At 43.4% G+C, this 19,376-nt stretch overlaps 2 protein-coding genes across 2 annotated transcripts in view; one reads left to right on the top strand and one right to left on the bottom strand.

Annotated features, from left to right (window-relative positions):
- Nucleotides 1-6,879, bottom strand: part of ZNF277 (zinc finger protein 277) — a 139,370-nt gene extending 132,491 nt beyond the window's left edge. The window contains exons 1-2 of the mRNA XM_010831177.1: nucleotides 3,748-6,879; nucleotides 2,651-2,748 (exon numbers count right to left, since the gene is read on the bottom strand). Coding sequence (XP_010829479.1) covers nucleotides 2,651-2,748; nucleotides 3,748-3,818 — 169 coding nt within the window. The 5' untranslated portion in view covers nucleotides 3,819-6,879. The remainder of the gene's footprint in view (nucleotides 1-2,650; nucleotides 2,749-3,747) is intronic.
- The window catches only part of DOCK4 (dedicator of cytokinesis 4), a 477,425-nt gene continuing 461,051 nt past the window's right edge, over nucleotides 3,003-19,376 (top strand). The window contains exon 1 of the mRNA XM_010831178.1: nucleotides 3,003-3,375. Coding sequence (XP_010829480.1) covers nucleotides 3,339-3,375 — 37 coding nt within the window. The 5' untranslated portion in view covers nucleotides 3,003-3,338. The remainder of the gene's footprint in view (nucleotides 3,376-19,376) is intronic.

Raw genomic sequence — 19,376 nt, 5'->3', positions numbered from 1 at the left:
CAGAGACTGCAGCCCACCAGGCTCCCCCATTCCTGGGATTCTCCAGGCAAGAACACTGGAGTGGGTTGCTATTTCCTTCTCCAATGCATGAAAGTGGAAAGTGAAAGTGAAGCCACTCAGTCATGTCTGACCCTCAGTGACCCCATGGACCGCAGCCTACCAGGCTCCTCTGTCCATGGGATTCTCCAGGCAAGAGTACTGGAGTGGGGTGCCACTGCCTTCTCCAAAAATAAGAGTTGACTATGTGGCATATCCCCAAATGAACTGTTTAGGGTATGAATATAACACAATATTTAAGAATGGAGCTTACTAAAAATTTCTCCAAAGAGGTACTGAAATAATTTCAGAACTAGGGGTTTCATTGAAGTGAGAAGAAGTAGCACTAACTCTGTGTTGAGACAAAAATTTAAGACTAAATGTCAATTTAACTATGAAAGCACAAAGCAAGAAATTAACAAAAAAAAGAACCAATGACAAGGATGAAGAACCAAATTTAAGCCTGAAACCACATTTGTTATGTTAGGAAGTTAGACATGAGCAACAAGGGAGGCCTGGCTGAAAGGGATGCAAGCTGGAGCTCATAGATACACTACAAAATAATCAGAGACTTTTCAACTCTTGCTCATGTGCCCTAGGCACACAGAGAGTGGATACAAAATAAACAAGGGGCTTCTCCAAGTAACCTTAGGCACTTAGAATTAGGAGCCCAGTAAGGGCTCATGAACATTCTACATCTAATCATAACAGACTGAATTGTGAGAAGACATAAACAACATAGCCTGCTGTTACATAACTTAAAATTGTCAATCAGCCTTGAGTATATGCCCATTTGTATTCCCCTTCATGGACTGGTGGTGGGTACAAGTTCTACTTTGCACACACCATAGGCAAAAGGAAGAGCATGGAAGTATGAAAGTGGGACATCAAACAGGATCAACAGGAAGGAAGAGGAGAGCTCCCTTGGAGTCAGTCTGCTCCCATGTTTTAGGAGTGTCTGTCTAATAAAAGATCTGTCTGCTTGAGCCAAACTGAACTGTAACTTGTCTGTTATTCTGTACCCTTTAGTCTATCACTCTAAGTTTTCGGTGTGACAAGACAAGAAACTAGGAAGAGAAATAAACTGACCTAACTGAAAAAACATCAACAGACTTCCCTGGCAGTCCAGTGGATAAGACTCTGCAGAGGGCAGTTTCCACTGCAGCAGACCTAGACTGGGTCCCTGGTCAAGGAACTAAGCCCCTGCAAGCTGCACGGTGTGGCCAAACAAAAAAAAATCAAAAGGAAAAAGACAACTAGCTATGTTAAAAATTATGTATCAGACCAAAAGAGAAGGGAGTAATGTTGGTGATACACAGGCTATAAGGATACAACTATGACACACTAGACAGTGTATTAAAAAGCAGAGACATCACTTTACTGACAAAGGTCTGTCTGTGGTTTTTCCAGTAGTCATGTATGGATGTGAGCATAAAGAAGGCTGAGGGTCAAAGAATTGATACTTTCAAACTGTGGAACTGGAGAAGACCCTTGAGAGTCCCTTGGACTGCAAGCAGATCAAACCAGTCAATCCTAAAGGAAATCAACCCAAAATATTCATTGGAAGGACTGATGCTGAAGTTCCAATACTTTGGCCACCTGATGCAAAGAGCTGACTCACTGGAAAAGCCCCTAATGCTGGGAAAGACCGAGGGCATGAGGAGAAGAGGGCGACAAAGTATGAGATGGTTGGATGGCATCAATGACTCAATGGACATGTGTTTGAGCAAACTCAGGGAAACAGTTAAAGACAGGGAAGCCCCGAGTGCTGCAGTCCATGGGGATGCAAAGAGTCAGATAGGACTCATTGATAAATGGATAGATGATAGATGAATAGAACAACAACAAAAGAAAGGGGCTAGGGATTCTAAAGATAACCTCTTCCGCAGCTTTCAAAGTTTTATTTTCGCTCTCTATACTGGGTCAGAAGACAACCGGAAAGTCAAGCAAAGCCAAAGTAGCTGTGATGACTTTCTTTGAAGCCATGACTACAAATTACCATTTCCTTTCCTATTGCTCTAAGGACCCAGAGTTTGGGAAGATCTTCCAGGCTCTACGTTCAATCCTAGAGAACGCCCGGGGCAGTTGACAGGGGAAGAAGCTGTGAGAGTCATGCAGACTTTCCCTTCAGAGGCTGCTCCAGACAACAACTGTGAAAAATCTGTAGAGTGACCAACCAGTCTGCAAATGATAATCCGCCCGAACCCAAATAAAACCTATCTCTCGAGGCCAAACCAAGCAAACCGAGGCGAGGGTAGACTACTGGCGACGAAAGAGGTCAGCTAATTTCAGAGTTACAATCACACACGCGCAAACCTTGCCCCACGCCCACTCGGCAGCGAGAGTAAAGGTGGGAGCTCCAAACGTAGGACAGAACCCAGGGAACTTCCCTGGCTGCGGATAAGGCCATTTCATCCCATTTTCTCTTCCCTCCCAGACAGTCTCCAGTAAGTAGCTTCCTCTCACCCCCTCCTGTCCCGCGGGGCTCCACCCGTGGCCCCTTCGCGCTCAAGTGGCTGGACGGAGCTGAGGTCTGTCCAGCAGTCAGCTGTATTCCAGGTTGGAAAGAAACGAAGACAAAAAACCATTTGCACCTCAGAGGCACCGTACTCACCCTCATAACTGACACCTCCGGCTCCACCACGGTTGCCATCACTGTCCTCCTCCCCTTGGGTAGCAGCCCCCTGGGTCTTGGGAGCAGCCATTACTCGGCTGAGGAAAAAAAAAAAAAGAGGGCCGTAGAACAGGCGCGGGACCAATGGAAACGCGATTGGAAACGAATTCCCCACTGACGCGGCTTTTCCTCCACGCCCACTCCGCGCCGTCACGATCTGGACCAATAGAACGTGGCGAGCGGGACGTAGTCCCGCCCCTAGCCGCTAACTCCCCTCCCCCTTCCGGGATGGAGCTGTTGCAGAACTACAGTTCCCAGCGTGCTGCGGGGCGCTCGGCAGGGAGGGCTAGAAGAGGCGCTGACGGGCGGGGGTGCGCCGGAGAGTGCCCCGGCGTGTTCGCTTAGTTCAGTGAATCAGAACAATGACTGCGCCTCCGGGTTCCCGGGAGCGCGTCGGAGGACTCTGAGCAGCCACCGCTGGGAGAGCGGCGGGCGGCGCAGCCTCGGCCGCGCAGTGTCAACGCTGGGCTCGGGAGCCTCCAGCGCAGACCCTGCCCAGCGACCGCAGCCCGCGCGGAGCCGCGGGGCTCCAGCGCTGCAGCCACTACTCGGGAGCTGTGCATTGTTGTGAGCCGGAGAAGGGGCGCGGGGATTACAAAGCCTGAAGACCCCGGACCCCTGTTTAGCCATGTGGATACCTACGGAGCACGAGAAATACGGCGTGGGTGAGTCTCCGCGGGGCGAACTTTTATTCTGCTCTTGTCCTAGTCCGAGCGAGTGCGAATTTCGCGTCCTTGCCCCCGTGCCCCTCTCTCTCAGCCCGGCTGCAAATGCCTAATTCTGGTATCGCGCTGCGGGTTAGGGGCTTTGCTCAGCCACCTCCTGGAAGAGGGTTGCGCGTCGGGGTCTCGCCCCTCAACGCCGGATGGGAGCTCTCGGCACGGGCTCCTGGAGGGAGCGCCGGGACGGCTGCGGGGAGCGCGCGGCCAGCCCGCCTGCTGCGGGCTCTGCCTGCGGAGTTTGGAGTGGCTACCGGGCGTGTGTGTCAAGTTGGAAGAGGAGAACGGACGGCTTTCCTCTCCCTCCTTCTCCTTTACCTTAAAGATGGCAAGGGCTGCAACGACTTCCCAGGGTGGAGAGGGAGACAACAGTCGCGGAGAGAGAACATCCCCAAAACAGAAGGGAGGCGCAGAACATTCCCTCTGCCTTCCACATTCCCGGAGTGCGGAATGTGGCACCGTCCTCAGAAGAGCCGCTCTGACAGTCTGGCCCGAGCCTTCCTCCTCCCTCCCATCCCGGGTTACCCGGTGTGTGTGCGCGCTCGGAGAGGCGGTGGGGCGGGGGTTAGTAAATTTCAACATCTGCGCCGCTCTGCTCTTTGGTCTTTGGAGGGGAACGGGTATTTCAGCAATGTTTTTACTTCTGACCACCCTCTCTGCTCATGGTGGGGGTGGTGCTGGAGGACAGCTGTGGAGTGTTAATGGGGAGAGAGACTCCGAAAGCTTGGGTCTTCGAGGCAACGAGACAGCTTTTAGGAAAGACTACCCTGACACTAATCCTTTTCCTTTAGGAGGAAAAGGAGCAGGGTAGCGCTCGGTGTTCTGTGTAAAGGTGAACAACAAAGGACATTAATATTGACGGATGAATACAGGAGTCTCCCTTCCTTTCCCTCCTCCCATTTCAGGCGGATTACAGTTCCCGTTTTTGTTGTTTGATTTCAGCTGGGTCGCCCCTTGACAGTTACTCCTTTTAGGTTGCGACTATTAAAAAGGAAGGCTCTCTGACAAGCCTGAAGCAGCCAAATGCAATTATAACCTCTCAAAAGGTTTGACAGAGAAAGTATTATGATATAATACTTAATATATAGTATTAAGGAAACATAATATATAGTTTCCTATAATGCCCTGTCCTGGTTATTGGTTTACTTTTAAAAAAATTGGGTGTAGATCTAGTGATTTAGATGATATGTAGGTATCTGCTTGTGTTCATTTTCCTGTAATTTAAAAAATCTGGAAAGCCTTTCGAGGGAGTCATAATTACAGGGGATTTCCCCCCCCCAACTTCACCTGGGGATAGGACTTTGGAGTGTCCTGAAAGGGCTGTATGATTAAACAAAGTCATTCCCCTGTATTATATGAGCTTTCATTTTGGATTTTGACTGATCAGCAAGACAATAGTTTGCCCAGGACCCACCTTTGGGAAGGAGTTCCAGTTTTCCCTTTCTTTGAAATGTAAGGGGAGCCTTTATCAGGTGCTCAACCGGCAAGGAGAAGATGTTTCTTTCTCTTCACCTGCCTCATTTTTGGGTGTAGATTACTTATTAGGAAGAGACATTGTTTTTGCTGAAGTGTTGAGGACGTGGAGTGTCCCCTTGTCACCGGCTTAGCACTCAGTGCAGGAAGCACAGACATGGCCAGCAGCACTGTCCCGCTTGGAGTTGATCCCAGATGTTGCTTTCTTCCAAGTGTTAAATTATACAGATTATGGATGGGATTTATTTTCTTGATTTCTTTATGTGCCAGGTCACAGCTGGGGTGCTGGTATCGATTAGATCCTCTCTCGTTTTTCTTTTGCAAGCTGTGGGCAGAGGATTAAAACACACTCTGGGATTTCCTGGAATGGCAAACCGGATGTTATCAGTCAAGTGTTTTGGGCTGCAGCAGACACCTCGCCTTTGGGTAGTTGTGATTTGGTTGCAGAGTAGGGGATGTAGATGGGTGAGCACACATTTGGAGAAAGGTGGGATGAGATGAGAGGTGAAAGAAGAGGGCGGGGATCTGTTGTGCTCATGTATGCAATATAATACAGGATTGTTACCATATTATATTATTAATTTTTGAGCATTTGGCTTATGAAATGCTTAGCTGTTGTTTAGACTCCATCTGTTACATGTGTGTGTGTGGTGAAAATTTTGCAGGGATTCTTATGTGGACTTTATTTCTCACCACAGAAAGGACTATTTGTAGTTGCTTATACTGAACAACTAAAACACACATGCTCTACGTTTTTTTTTTTTTTTTTAATAAACTTGGTTACTGTATGTGCTTTTCTTTCTAGTTTTTTATAAAAACTCAAATTTATTTTATGGGCACAGATGTTTTGCTGATATCAGGTGTAGTAATAAATCAATTTACTTATTCTTTGATATAAATCTGTCTTTGTAAGTTTGAATGCTTGAAGTTTCCATGCACATTGTATATTTCTAACATACTTATCTCTCATTATTTATGAGAGAATTATGTATCTTTATATATTATTGTTTCAGTCTCAAGCAACATACTATAAATATGGATAAAATTACTTAAATTTCATACCTGTAGTAAAATGTATCAGAGATAGGAATTCCTTTTCAAACCTGATGTGTGGGCACTGTCCCATCCATTTAATTGATGAATGGTCTTAAAACAATGCATACTTAGTCATATATCTAAGTGTTCTAGGGTAGTGGACAGGTATAGTGATTAAACTAAAGTTCTGAGTAGTAAGGAACCTTTTCTCTTTGAAAGCGTGTTAATAGGCACAAATGTAGACATATTTTATCTTGGGAGAGCCTGTTTAGCTCTTGGTCTTAGTCAAGACAGTGCTTGCTGCCAGTTGTGTGACCTAAGGTAAGTCACTTAACACAGGGTCTCAACACACAGTCGAAGAATAGCCAAGGTTCTTCTCAGTATTAATTCTGTGGAGTTCTTCCAAACGAGTGTGTCCTTTGGTTAGGAAGATATTTCCATTGTGTTGAGATTGTAATGAGAAAGGCACTTTTGCTATGACACATCCCACATGGTTTTCAACTAAGATCACAGGTAAGCAAAAGCTACCTGGCAGGCTGCCAGAACCAAGCTGATTCAGGCTGTTTGATTCTCTCTCTCTAGGAGGAACTCCATGGGCAGTGACTAAAACATTCTTGATCACCCCCTGACAACTTTCCTCACACTATCTGCCTTCTATACATCCTCATCTGTCACAGTCCCCGTCCCCTCCTCCCTTAAAGTGATGGGAATTAGTCACACAGAAAGTTAGGGCCATTGCAGATCTGTTTCTACATTCATTTGCTCAGCAGGCATGCGTGCAGCATTCCCAGGTGAGCCCGTGAGCCTTTGTGAGCTACAAACTGAGCCTCTCAACCGGGCCAGATGTTTTACATTTGTGAACCCGGTTAGGCTTAGAGGGGTAATGTGGGCTGGATTGATCAGTGCAAAAAAATCCCTAAGGCTTACAGAAAACAAACTGATCTGAAGGTCACAGATATCATTTAAAAAATGAAGTGTCATCATATCCATATCACTGAGTCTTCACAAACATTCCTGTCTTCAACTTATCCTAAAGTGGTTTTTAAAATCATCTAAGTAGGAATTCAGGCTTCCTAGTTGGCTCAGTGGTAAAGAATCTACCTGCCAAGCAGGAGATGTGGGTTTGATCCCTGGGTTGGGAAGATCCCCTGGAGAAGAAAATGGCAACCCACTCCAATATTCTTGCCTGGAAGTCCCATGGACAGAGGAGCCTGGTTGGCTACAGTCCATGGGGTCAAAAAGAATTGGCCATGACTTAGTAACTAAACAACAGCAAAGTAGGAATTCTGTTGGTTTTAAAAGTCCTTTGTATTTTTATGGGGAGAGGTACCATCTCTTATTTACTCAGGATCTTTAGAATGTCTTTTCCTTCAGAAGCGTGCTTTATTGGTAGCCTGTGTGGAAGAGTTATGAGGGAGTGTACCTTTCGTCTTAGCTGTTTTCAATTTTGTTAGCTGGCAGTCTTGAGAGATGTTTCTTATCTTGTGGTACCATGATGTGTGCAGATAACATGTGTAGCTAGATAAAGATGTGCTGCCTGGAATTGTTTGTGGCATTTAGAGACTGGCACAGGATTCTAAACTTTCAGTGGGAAGCAAAGAGCAGTGATTTATACCTGCAAGTAAAGTATCACTGAAGGGCTGTGCAGACAGTGAGATGGCAGCTTACATTCATGATCTGGCCTCCTCTGGGAATAGCCTGTAAACATATCCCCCTTTTGGTCAGTCTCATAAGTGATGATTCTTTCATAAGGCCCCACAGTGACACTGAGATACTGCCTTTCTTCTTTAGTCTTATTTTTTTCCCCAGAGGCTGTATAGTCAGAATTACAATGGAGATTATAACAATTTCAAAAAACTTAAGAATTTCCTGTCTCTAGCTCCATTTTTTCAGCAGACTACATTTGCAGAATTATCTTTGATACAGTATGTCCAAGTTCTAGCATAGTGATTTTATGTTGTGAACTTATACAGCAGAGAAACATTAAACTAAGGAACCCAGCCATAATGCTGTAACCTTAACATATTAATGCAATGTTTTATAGTTAAAAAGATGTGAAATTATTTTATTTGAATCTACTCTCTGAAGTACAATACTTTCCATTTAAGAGATGAGGAAACAACTTCACAGAGATTAAATGACTTACAGGCATGCGTTCGAGATATTGCAGTTTTGGTTCTAGACCATTGCAATGAAGCAAATTATCACGATAGAGTGACTCACACAAATTTTTTGGTTTCCTAGTGCAAATAGGTTATGTTTACACTATATTGTAGTCTTTAAGAGTGAAATAGTGTTACATTTTAAAAACTAGGTATATGCCCTAATTTAAAAAGAAAAACAGCAAATAAATAAATAAAAAGAGAAATCGCAAGCCATCATCTGACAATGCAAGGTTGTTGCTACACACTTTCCATTTGTAACAAATGCAGTATCTGTGAAGCATAGTAAAATGAGGTACTCTTGAATTTTGATATTGTTTAACTGTCATCCATAATAGGAAATTCATTTCATTTCCTGACACCAGCACCACCCAGGACCACCCTACACATATAAGTGAAACAGTATTTACTCATACTTTCTGTGACCTCCTGTTCTTTTTCATTTAAAAAATACATACATACAGCACCCAAATCATTATGTTGTACACCTGAAACTAATAGAATGTTGTATGTCAGGTATGCCACAATAAAATAAATTTATTTATAAACTTAAAAAGATTGTCACTAACTTTACTTAATGACTCAGTGGGTCCTCACTGATAGTTTGAATAGCACTGCCCTAGATACCTCATTTGTGATACAGGAAGCACTGGAATTTAGGCCTTGTTGGGTTTCTAGTTAAGTTCATTCATTATGTTGTTGTTTTTTGACAAATATGTATTTGTATTTAAACTTAGACTTTAATCATACTTTTTTCTTCTAATATAAGTCAAAGTTTGTCTTTTTATATAATATTTCTCATTAACTATGGAACAAGTATCCAAAACCATCACATGCATTGCATAAATTGTTTCTTTCAGGTTATGTGTGTCTTTCTGCTAGGGTCTTTTTGACAAGGGCTGGGATCAACTGCATAATGACCAATTTTGGATTTTTATATATATATAATTTCCTTTGACAATGATCTCTGGCCACTATAGCAGAAGAATGAATCTAATGAGCTATTAATTTCTTGCCAATTGAAGGGTTACCCACACCATTCTTTTCCATCCTTTTATCTATTGCTGATCATTATTAGAAGAAACAAGGCAACTCATGTAACTTGTTTTCTTAAAAACATAAACTGGTAAGCTTATTTGGTCAGAGTACTAAAGAATAAATAAGTAATGTCCCCCAAGCTATTTTTATTTAAGCACTATAAATGTACTTAAGGAACAACTGTTTTACTCTTTGGCATTTAAAAAAAAATGTGTGCTAAGATACACTGGATATTTACTAAGTAAGAATTACCAAAAATAGTGTTAATGCCTTTTGGTGACAGAGTTGCAGTAAAACTGATATGCAGTATCCTACTGGTTATGTTAAATATTAACGTAATCCTTTTGGAAATGAAGGTGTATGTATGTGTGTGTGTGTGTATAAATATGTAAAATAGGCTTTGTGGAGCACTTGCTTTTCACCAAGCTTTGTTCTGAGAGCTTGTCATGTGTTTTCTGTCTAATCCTCGTGACAGCTCCATAAGGGAAGGTTCAGTTTTCATTCATTTTACAGGAAACTGAGTCATAGAGAGGTTAAGTAAGTTGTCTAAGATCATGCAGGAAGTGGTGGAACTAGGATTGGAACCTCAAAAGTCTTAGAGTGTGCTTTCTTAGCCACTCTGCTGTGTTGCCTAACATGATGGTCAAAAACAGGAGTTTGAATCAGTAATTCCACCCCTCAAAGTCTGCATGAAAAAAAAATCAATAGTGGCAAAACACTTTATGCACAGTTATTCTTTGCCATGTGGTCTGTGAAACAACATCAGTTCCAGTATAGGAATAGTTGAATCACGTTTGATTATCAGCACAGCAGAATACTTATAGTCATAAAATGAAAGACTTCCATAAATCATGCTATTTCTAAAATACATTCCAGGAGACCTCTCAGGCAGTGCAGGGGTTAAGACCTAGCCTTCCTATCCTGGGGATACAGGTTCCATCCCTGGTCAGGGAGCTAAGATCCCACATGCCTTGCAGCCAAAACATAAAACAAACAATATTGCAACAAGTTCAGTACTAATTTTCAAAATGGTCCATGTTTAAGAAAAAAAAAAAGTAAAAAAAAAAAAAATACATTCCATGTACCTAGTGTCAGGTGACAAAATAAATGAAACATGGATAGTGATTGAAATTCCATAAAATGCATAGCATTATAGAGAAGATGGTAGTTAATGTGTAGCATATAGAGAAGATGTAGTCAACAATTAAGCACAGGTGAGAATTGTTAGAATATAACGATTACCAGCAAATTCTTTTTTGAAAAATTCCTCCTGGTTGGAAATATGAGCATTATGCACCTTTAAAGCATGCACATTGTTGCTTCTGGATGATGGAGGTGACATAAAGGTGATCTAAGAAAGATTATTGCAGTAGATGAGGTTAAGAGATAAGTTCCTGAACCAGGTGAGCAGTCCTGCATGGTGGAATGTGGATAAATCTAAGATGTTTGGAAGATGGAAAAATAGGGCGTATCATTGAATGTGAGGAGTTAGGGGAAGGAAGAAGTTTCGGATATCTTCCTGATTTCTGGCTTGGACAAGTTGGGGAACATAGATTGTTGTTGTTTAGTTGCCAAGTTGTGTCCAACTCTCTTGCAACCCCATGAACCATAACCCGCCAGGCTCCTGGGTCCATCGAGTTTCCCAGGCAAGAATACTGAAGTGGGCAACTTACTATTTCTTTCTCCAGGGTATCTTCCCGACCCAGGCAACTTACCATTTCTTTCTCCAGGGTATCTTCCCGACCCAATGAGTCTCCTGCATTGGCAGATGAGTTCTTTACCACTGATCCACCAGGGAAGCCCCAGGTGAACATAGGTGCCATTCAACAAAGATGTTTTTGCAGATGGGGCTGGTTTATAGCATAGGATTAAGAATTTTGTTTGGCTTCCTAGAGTTGGCTATCCCCATCAAACATTCAGGTGGCTATATCTGCATAGACAGGAATAGGAGAGAGGTTATAGACTAAAGAGCATGATTAGAGAGTCATTTGATTTAGGTGTGGTAACTGAAGCATTCCACTTTATTGATTGTACTGATTTTGGTTAAGTAGTCTGCTTGTCTAAGTTTTAAAGTGATAGAGCCTGAATTTTCCAAGAGCAGTCATCTCGAAGCACTTTATTAATACGGATATCTGGGGACTATAAAATAAGAACTATTAGCTGTCATGTCGAGTTGGTAGGAAGCTAGATTTCATGGTTTTTTCTTGCTTCCCATTGGTGCATTGCCTGGTTAAGGCATAAGTTACTTCTGTTTCTCTGACAATTCTTTCTGAAGCAAATGTCTCATGCCAGATTTTGCATGTTTGTGAGATTTCCCCAGCAGGATGTTGAAAAACAGAAACCACAAACAGTATTTCAACAAACATGATTTATATATCCCTCAAACAGCATCTAAGTGTATACACACATCTGGAAATGGGACAATGCTCAGATACCCAAAGCACTGTATTTGTGCCTACAGACTGTGTGTGTAATACATCTTAGGAACCACAAGGTCAGATTTAGAATTCTTAAAGTTACACCACTGTACTCCTGAAAAAAATATGTGATTTGAAGTGAGGGATTCCAGCTTAAGATAGCTTTATGTTCCTTTTTCCTAATGTAGCCTGTCATAACCTCCCACTGAAATACTGATAGATGTACACAAAGAGGCAGACATTAATGATATTAGAAATGAAGTCTGATAGAAAACCAACTGCCAAATTCAGGAGCAGTTTCTCCAAGGCAGGTGCAACTACATTGTGAAAACCAGTTGGTGGCTTCCCTCTGCTTTCCCTCCTTAACAGAGAAGCTTCAGGGACCTCAGTGACCTGGGCAGGAAGACCCATTGCCCCTCTCTACCATCACCAAGTTTGAGGCCAGGTCAATACCTTCAACATGGAGTGTGTCCTTCACCACCTGAGGTATCTCTAGTTCCTCTCATTCCATCTCATCTTTGTATGAGAGATGACCATGTGTAGAAACAGCTGGGACAGGAAGGTGGGTGGGTGGAAAGAGTCTTTGAGGACATCGTTCTGGCTTTGACAGGTGTACTGTGGCCTTCATACAAAGTGTGATTTCATGGGCACCTATGAAGTACTGCAGCAACAAGGCATGCTGGATACTATATTGATAGTTTTGCTTGCAGTCTGTTGGGTACAGAGGAAGAAGTAATGGGATAAGAGATAATCTCATCTTAATTGCTGTAAACCATGGTGCAATTTCCTTGGTGGCTCAGACCATAAAGAATCCACTTACAATGCATGAGACCTGGGTTCAATCCCTGGGTCAGGAAGATCCTCTGGAGAAGGGAATGGCTACCCACTCCAGTACTCTTGCCCGGAGAATTCCATGGACAGAGGAGCCTGGTGGGCTACAGTCCATAGGGTTGCAAAGAGTCAGCCATGGCTGAACGACTGTACTTTCATACTTTCACACATGGTACAGGATGGAGGGCTTCCCTGATGGCTCAGAGGGTAAAGAATTTGCCTGCAATACCTGGAGAATTCCAGGGACAGAGGAACCTGGCAGGCTACAGTCTGTGGAGTTGCAAAGAGTTGGACACGACTTAGCAACCAACAGTTTTTCATGGTACAGGATGGCTTATCACTGAGAACTTGGATTGGAGCTGTGCACCTCTTCCAGGAAGGAAGACTTGTAAGTGGGCCTGAACATACTCCTTTATGTTTAGCCCTGGCTTTGGTATCGCAGGAAGGTTCAAGACTCAGGTTGCATCAGTCAGGATCACATTTGTGTTCCTATCGATGAAGAAAAGCAACTAAATCCAGAAACAGGCATCTGTCACTCTGTAATGAACTAAAACATGGCTGCTTCTCAGCTGGGGAAGAAGAGAGAAAGCATAACATTGACATAGAAGGCTTTGGGAAATTGCCAGTCACACATGTGTATTTGTTTTCCACCCCCATTCATGACCCCTGTGTGTGTGCCAGAAAGGGGAAGTTTGTGGGATCGAGGCTGGTGAGAACCCTTCTGGTTATGAAATTTGCATGTCTTCTTGGGTGATTTTGATAACCATTCCTCCCCCAAGTTGTGAACTGTTTTCTTAAACCAAGCAATTTATTGTTCCATTTTATGTTAGTGTTAATTGGGTATTTTTAAAATAAAGGTAATCTATTATTGTTTTGTTTTTTTTGGCTGTGCTGCACAGCATTTGGGATCTTAGTTTCCTGACGAGGATTCAAACTTGTTCCCCCTGCTTTGGAAGTGTGGAATCTTAACCACTGGACTACAGGAAAGTTATTTCTCTAAACATGTCTCCCTGAAATCTTTAAGCAGAAATGCAGAGATTAGGTGTTTTTTTCCTCCAGAATGAAAAAGATCATCTCTGCCTTGGTGACCAGGGGTGAACGTGTTCGGGCCGTGGGCATATATTTGTATGTTGTTGTTATTTAGTCGCTCAGTAGTGCCCTACTGTTTTGCCACCCACAGACTATAGCCTGCCAGGCTCCTCTGTCCTTGGGATTTCCCAGGCAAGAGTACTGGAGTGGGTTCCTGTTTCTTCCTCCAGGGGATCTTCCTCACCCAGGGATGGAACCTGTGTCTTCCTGTGTCTTTTGCACTGCAGGTGGATTCTTTACCGCTGAGCCACCTGAGAAGCCTGAATTTGTGTGAGGCAACTAAAAATAGCCCTAACGCAGGTCCTGGAGAAAACAGTACTTACTATCCTGGGAAGAGGAGGAAGCCTTGGCCTTTCTCGAAGGATGTCCAGAATGGGTTGAAGATCTGGGGGGCTTCCATAATAAGCTTAGGGTTTAGCCAGGCTCTCAACGAAATAAGAAAATCCAAACATGCATAAGCAGTTCTGTAAAGAGCCAAAAGAAGAAAAATGTCTGAGAGTTTTCTCCAGAAATGTGGATAATAAACACTAAAAACAAGGTATGAGGGTTCCTATAAAAGCTTCGCATAAGGGTAAAAGTTAGCCCTTAGCCCCTTCCTCAATTTTTTCCCCCAGGAAAATCATATTTGTATTAATTGCATCCTATATTTCATTTAATATTCCCATTCATAGTTTATATAAATTGATTCAGAAAACCAACCATTTACGTTCTTGGCCCCAAGTTAGAAGAGGAAATATTATGTATAAATTATGTAAAAGTATGCTAATTAGTTTTAAAATGAGAAAATTCAAGAAGTGAAGAATTGGGATACAAAGTTACATATTGCAGTGTTGTTACAACCAATTGTTACCATTGAGGGGTGGCATTTTTTTTTTAGACTTTCTACTTTTTAATAATTTAAAAGTTAACATGAATTTCTTTTGTAATCAGAAATAATTATATAAACTCTTTTATAAGCTGAGCATTATTTCCTATATAGAGTTTTCCTCTCAGGATTAAAGGTTAGATTGGTGGAAATTGAGTCTGGAAGGCCTGAATTTAGTTTGTCACTTATGTCTGAAAATTTTTCTGTTTCAAAGTGGGAAAAAAAAAAGTTTCCAAGTGGCTTTCCTTGCTATAACCTGCTTGATTACTTGTGATGTCGCCACTTTGTTCATTTCCCAGTAGTCACTGAAGGGTGTTATCAGATGGCTGTGGGATACAAATTTTGGAAAAGAGCCCCAATTCCTCTTTGAGAAAGAGCTTCAAACAAATTCGTCCAAGATAAAAAATACTGTTCTTTCCAAGAAGTGTTTGTTTAGAAGATGAATGTTGATGTCACTGCTCACTTACCATTGTCCTATAAACTCTCTCCAGTGAGAATGTGAGTCCTAGGATAATTTATGCAAGAGAAATTGATCAATGTAGAGGGTCAAGAACTTGAAGAGGTTTTATTTAGCCATTATGGGGGATAATTGCTTCTTTATGGGTGTTATGGACTAGATGTTTGTTATTGTTCAATTGCTCAGTCGTGTCCGACTCTTTGTGACCCCATGGACTGCAGCGTGCCAGGCTTCCTGTCCTTCACTGTCTCCTAGAGTTTGCTCAAACTCATGTCCATTGAGTTGGTGATGCCATCCAGCCATCCCGTCCTCTGCCATCCCCTTCTTCTCCTGCCCTCAATCTTTCCTAGCATCAGGGTCTTTTCCAGTGAGTTGGCTCTTTGCATCAGGTGGCCAAAGTATTGGAGCTTCAACTTCAGCATCAGTCCTTCCAATAAATATTCAGGATTAATTTCCTTTAGGATTGACTGGTTTGATCTCCTTGCAGTCCAAGGGACTCTCAATAGTCTTCTCCAGCATCGCAGTTTGAAGGCATCAGTTCTTCGGCCCTCAGCCTTTTTTATTGTCCAGCTCTCACATCCATACATGACTGCTGGAAAACCATAGCTTTGACTATACGGACCTTTGTAGGCAAAGTAATGTCTCTGCTTTTTAATATGCTGTCTAGGTTTGAATATTTGTGTCTCTCCAAAATTCTTATGTTGAAACTCTAACACCCAGACTGGTTGTATTTGAAGAAAGGATGTAATTAAGGTTGAATGAATCATGAGGGTGGAGCCCTGTTCTAATTGGATCACTGTCATTATAAAAAGAGACCCTAGAGAGCTTGCTAGCTCTCTCCAGGAATTCAAGCATGCATGTACCTAAGAAAAAGCATGTGAGGATATAGTAAGAAGGAGACTATCTGTAAACCAGAGAAAGAGCCCTCACCAGAAATTGACCAGGCTGGACCTTGATCTAGGACTTACAGCCTCCATAACTGCGAGAAAATAAATTTCTGCTGTTGAGCCACCCAGGTTATGGTATCTTACTATGGCAGCCTGAGCTAATAGAATGGCTTAGAGCAGTTTTAGGCACTGTAGGAAGAGGGAACAAAGAAAATAGAAGCAGAATCCTGGAACTCTGTATAAGACATGTCATCACCGTAGCCCTTTTCTGTGGTCTGAGATCTAACTCCCTCAGTCTGCCCTTGCAAGCACAGAGTTAATTGAGTCACTGTTTGATGATGTTTATCTGCCAGTAACTCCAGGAATGTGTTTATTTGAATAATGGCATTTATGTAGAGTTGCTCATAGCATCTTAAGTCATTAAATCACCTTGGGTTCTTTCAAAGAAACCAGGAAAAGTAGGGTCTTGAAATGAGTCATTTCTCCCTGCTATAATTATTTATGAAAAACTCAGGTCAGTAAGTTTAACTGTCTGGGTTAGCACTTAGAACAGGTTGTTGAAGTTTTACTATATTGAAATTTGGTTGGAGACATGACTTCAAGTGTACTTTGTTTTTGAAAGGCCTGCCTGGATATAGTACATACCAAGTCCCTAAAGGGAATAAATAATATTAGGTAATTTTTTTTTTCCATTTTCTGTCCTTAAGTATGTGTTTCCTGATTGCAGATACTACATCCTGTTAAGAGTTTGTCACATTTTTTTTCTTTAGTGATGATAAATATAAAGGCATATCCTGTGACACATTGATGGACAAATTTATTGTGTGTGCCTGCTGTTTATGAGGCATTGTGCTAACTTTATGGGGCATATGAATAGGTATAGAACTGAGTCCCTGGACAAATGACGAAGCGAGAAATATTTCTTGGTTTTCTATTTAGTTTTCATAAAACATTTTTTTCAAGGTAGGTGTTATCTTTTTTTTTTTTTTTTTGTTTACTTGGTAATGCTCCATGCTCAGTCACTCATTCGTGTCCGACTCTTTGTGACCCCATGGACTATAGCCCAGCAGGCTCCTCTGTCCATGGAATTTTCCATGCATGAATACTTGAGTGCCTTGCCATTTCCTATTCCAGGGGATCTTCTCAACTCAGGGATTGATCCCACGTCTCTTGCATCTTTTGCACTGGCAGGTCGATTCTTTATCACTAGGACCACCTGGGAAGCCCCAGGTGGGCTTAGTAAGGCAGTGTATAAATATATCAGAGAGAAATTAGTGTGAAGCTTAAGAGATATTTTCCCTCAAGCTTTAAAAGGAAGATAAGGACTCAAAATGGTGATGCTATTCACTTGTGAGCCTTAGGAAATAGCCCCAAGGAGGGAGTGTCTCATATCCTGGATAACTCAGAACTTATCCAGAAGAATAGAAGGTTCATTTTAAGATACTCCCTACACAGTGAGTCACCAGCTGCTCAGACTGTCCAGTATAAACACCTGAGTGGAGCTGTACTTTAAATAGCTGGAAAACCTTCTTCCTCTTCCTACTGGGTAATTTCCACTTTCCCCTCCCCCCAACCTTGGACTCATTCTTGTCACCTAAACAATGTTAAGTATATTGGACAATGGGTTGTCTTTTTTTGTGATTTCCTCCTAAGACTGGGCAGAGGAAGGAAGATGGATTCAGTATTAACTAAGAGTGGGTACTGTGTCCAGCTTAGTCACTCAGTCTTGTCCGATGCTTTGTGACCCCATGGGCTGTAGCCTGCCAGGCTCCTCTGTCCATGGGATTCTCCAGGCCAGAATACCGGAGTGGGTTGCCATGTTCTTCTCCAGGGGATCTTCCCAACCCAGGGATCAAACCCAGGTCTCCTGCATTGCAGGTGGATTCTGTATCACCTGCGTTACCAGGAAGAGTGGGTAGGCAAAGGAAAATCCAGCCTCAAGATGCATGTTTTCCAGTGGTTAGGCCTGTGTGATTGGTGCCATGTATGCACACTGAAGCCTTAGCAAACCTAGAGGGGCAAGTATTTGTTCAAGGTAACTGACTGAAATTTGGGTACATAGTCCAAGTCTGAAGCCTGTGGCCTCTCTCAGAGAGGCCTGTGGTCAGAATCTGGAGGCCTAGCCCCTGGCTTTGGGTTCTGTGGACAGTGATGAAGAAATTGCTCACTATACCTTACTTGTATAAGATGCTGGCTTCCAGTATTATGTGAAGTTAGTATCTGCATTGTCTTTTCACTTCAGCCTTAGCCTCTGGTGGTCATGGTCAGCCCCTGATGTACTGCTGTGCTGCCTGCCTGTGGGTGGGGCATGTGGAGCCCAGTTGTGCTGGAGGGGCCTTGCGGTGGGTCAGGAAATGGCTGGGTACCAGAAGGTTTGGGGAAAATATGGGGCCCAAGAGCCAAGCACCAAACAAGGCTGCATGATAGGAAGGAAGTAAAAGTGTGCATCTGTGAGTGAGGATGGACCTTGGCCAAATGTAACCAGGACCAAGGAAGAACCCTGGAGTAAAATGCAAGTTCTCAGTGATGGTGGGACTCGAAGAAAGAGAGCTAGCTGGGAGGGAGGGCTGATCAGCATTGATTGGAACAGCCATGGAAACCCTAGTCTTTGAGGCTGGTGGTTCTGATATTGGAAGCTCTTGCCTTGCATGGACCTGGGCCCCATCCATGCTCAGAGAAGCCTCGTCCTGCTGGGCTGAGGATCAAATGCCATGAGTAAGCTGGGTGTGCTGGGTAGGCACCCCTTGTGTGGACTACTGCCATAGCCTCCTCATTTGTCGCCTACTTGTAGTCCCTTCTTTCTCTAGCACATGCCTTGCATTTTAACTGCTAACGATCTTTTCTCTAGGCCAAATTTGTTGTACTTCATTTGGAAACACAAAAACAAATACCTCTAATGTTTCCTGTGCAGTCAGGATAGAGTCCAAAGTCAAATGCACGTCAGGCCCTTCCTGAACTGACCCCCAGCCGCTGTCCAGTCCTGTACTGGGCATTTCTTTTTCCTGCACCCTGAGCTCGATGCTAGGGAACTAGGTAGAGATTTTCGGAGGTGCCGAGCTGCGTCTGGATTCTTGGTCTCTGCAGTTGGCTTGCACTCAGCCTGGCTGGTCCATCCTCCTTCGGATCTTTACCTGGAAAACCTAACTGGGGTGTCTCTTCTCTAAAAGCTCCTACATCTGATTCCTTCTGGCAGAAATGAAAACCGTTCTTTATTCCACATCTGTGAGCCCTCTCCCAGGGCTCTTGTTACTATCGTTTGAAGCCACCTACCCCTGCTACAGGCTGGGGAAGCCCTCGGTGCTGTTCTGTCCATTTGATTCCCTGGGGGGTAGCACAGAGCCACTCCAATGTTCTTGCCTGGAGAATCCCAGGGACGGCGGGGCCTGGTGGGCTGCCGTCTATGGGGTCGCACAGAGTCGGACACAACTGAAGTGACTTAGCAGCAGCAGCAGCAGCTTTTAGCAGGCTCAGTAAGTGGTGAATCAATGAATAAATGGTTTCCTAGTCCATTCAGGCTGCTCCAGCAAAATACTGCTGACTGGGTGGCTTATAAACACCAGCAATTGATTTTTCATAGTTCTCAAGCCTGGGAATCTACAGTCAGGGTGCTCACCTGGCCGGGTTCTGGCGAAGGCCCTCTTTGGGCTTGCGGACTTCTCAATGTCTCCTCACATGGTGGAAGGGACCAGGGGG

Source organism: Bison bison, unplaced genomic scaffold, assembly GCF_000754665.1.
Source record: "Bison bison bison isolate TAMUID 2011002044 unplaced genomic scaffold, Bison_UMD1.0 scf7180017864525, whole genome shotgun sequence".
In the NCBI taxonomy this organism is placed as follows: domain Eukaryota; kingdom Metazoa; phylum Chordata; class Mammalia; order Artiodactyla; family Bovidae; genus Bison; species Bison bison.
The sequence above is the reverse complement of the archived record's forward strand: the minus strand, read 5'-3'. Positions and strand labels throughout refer to the sequence as shown.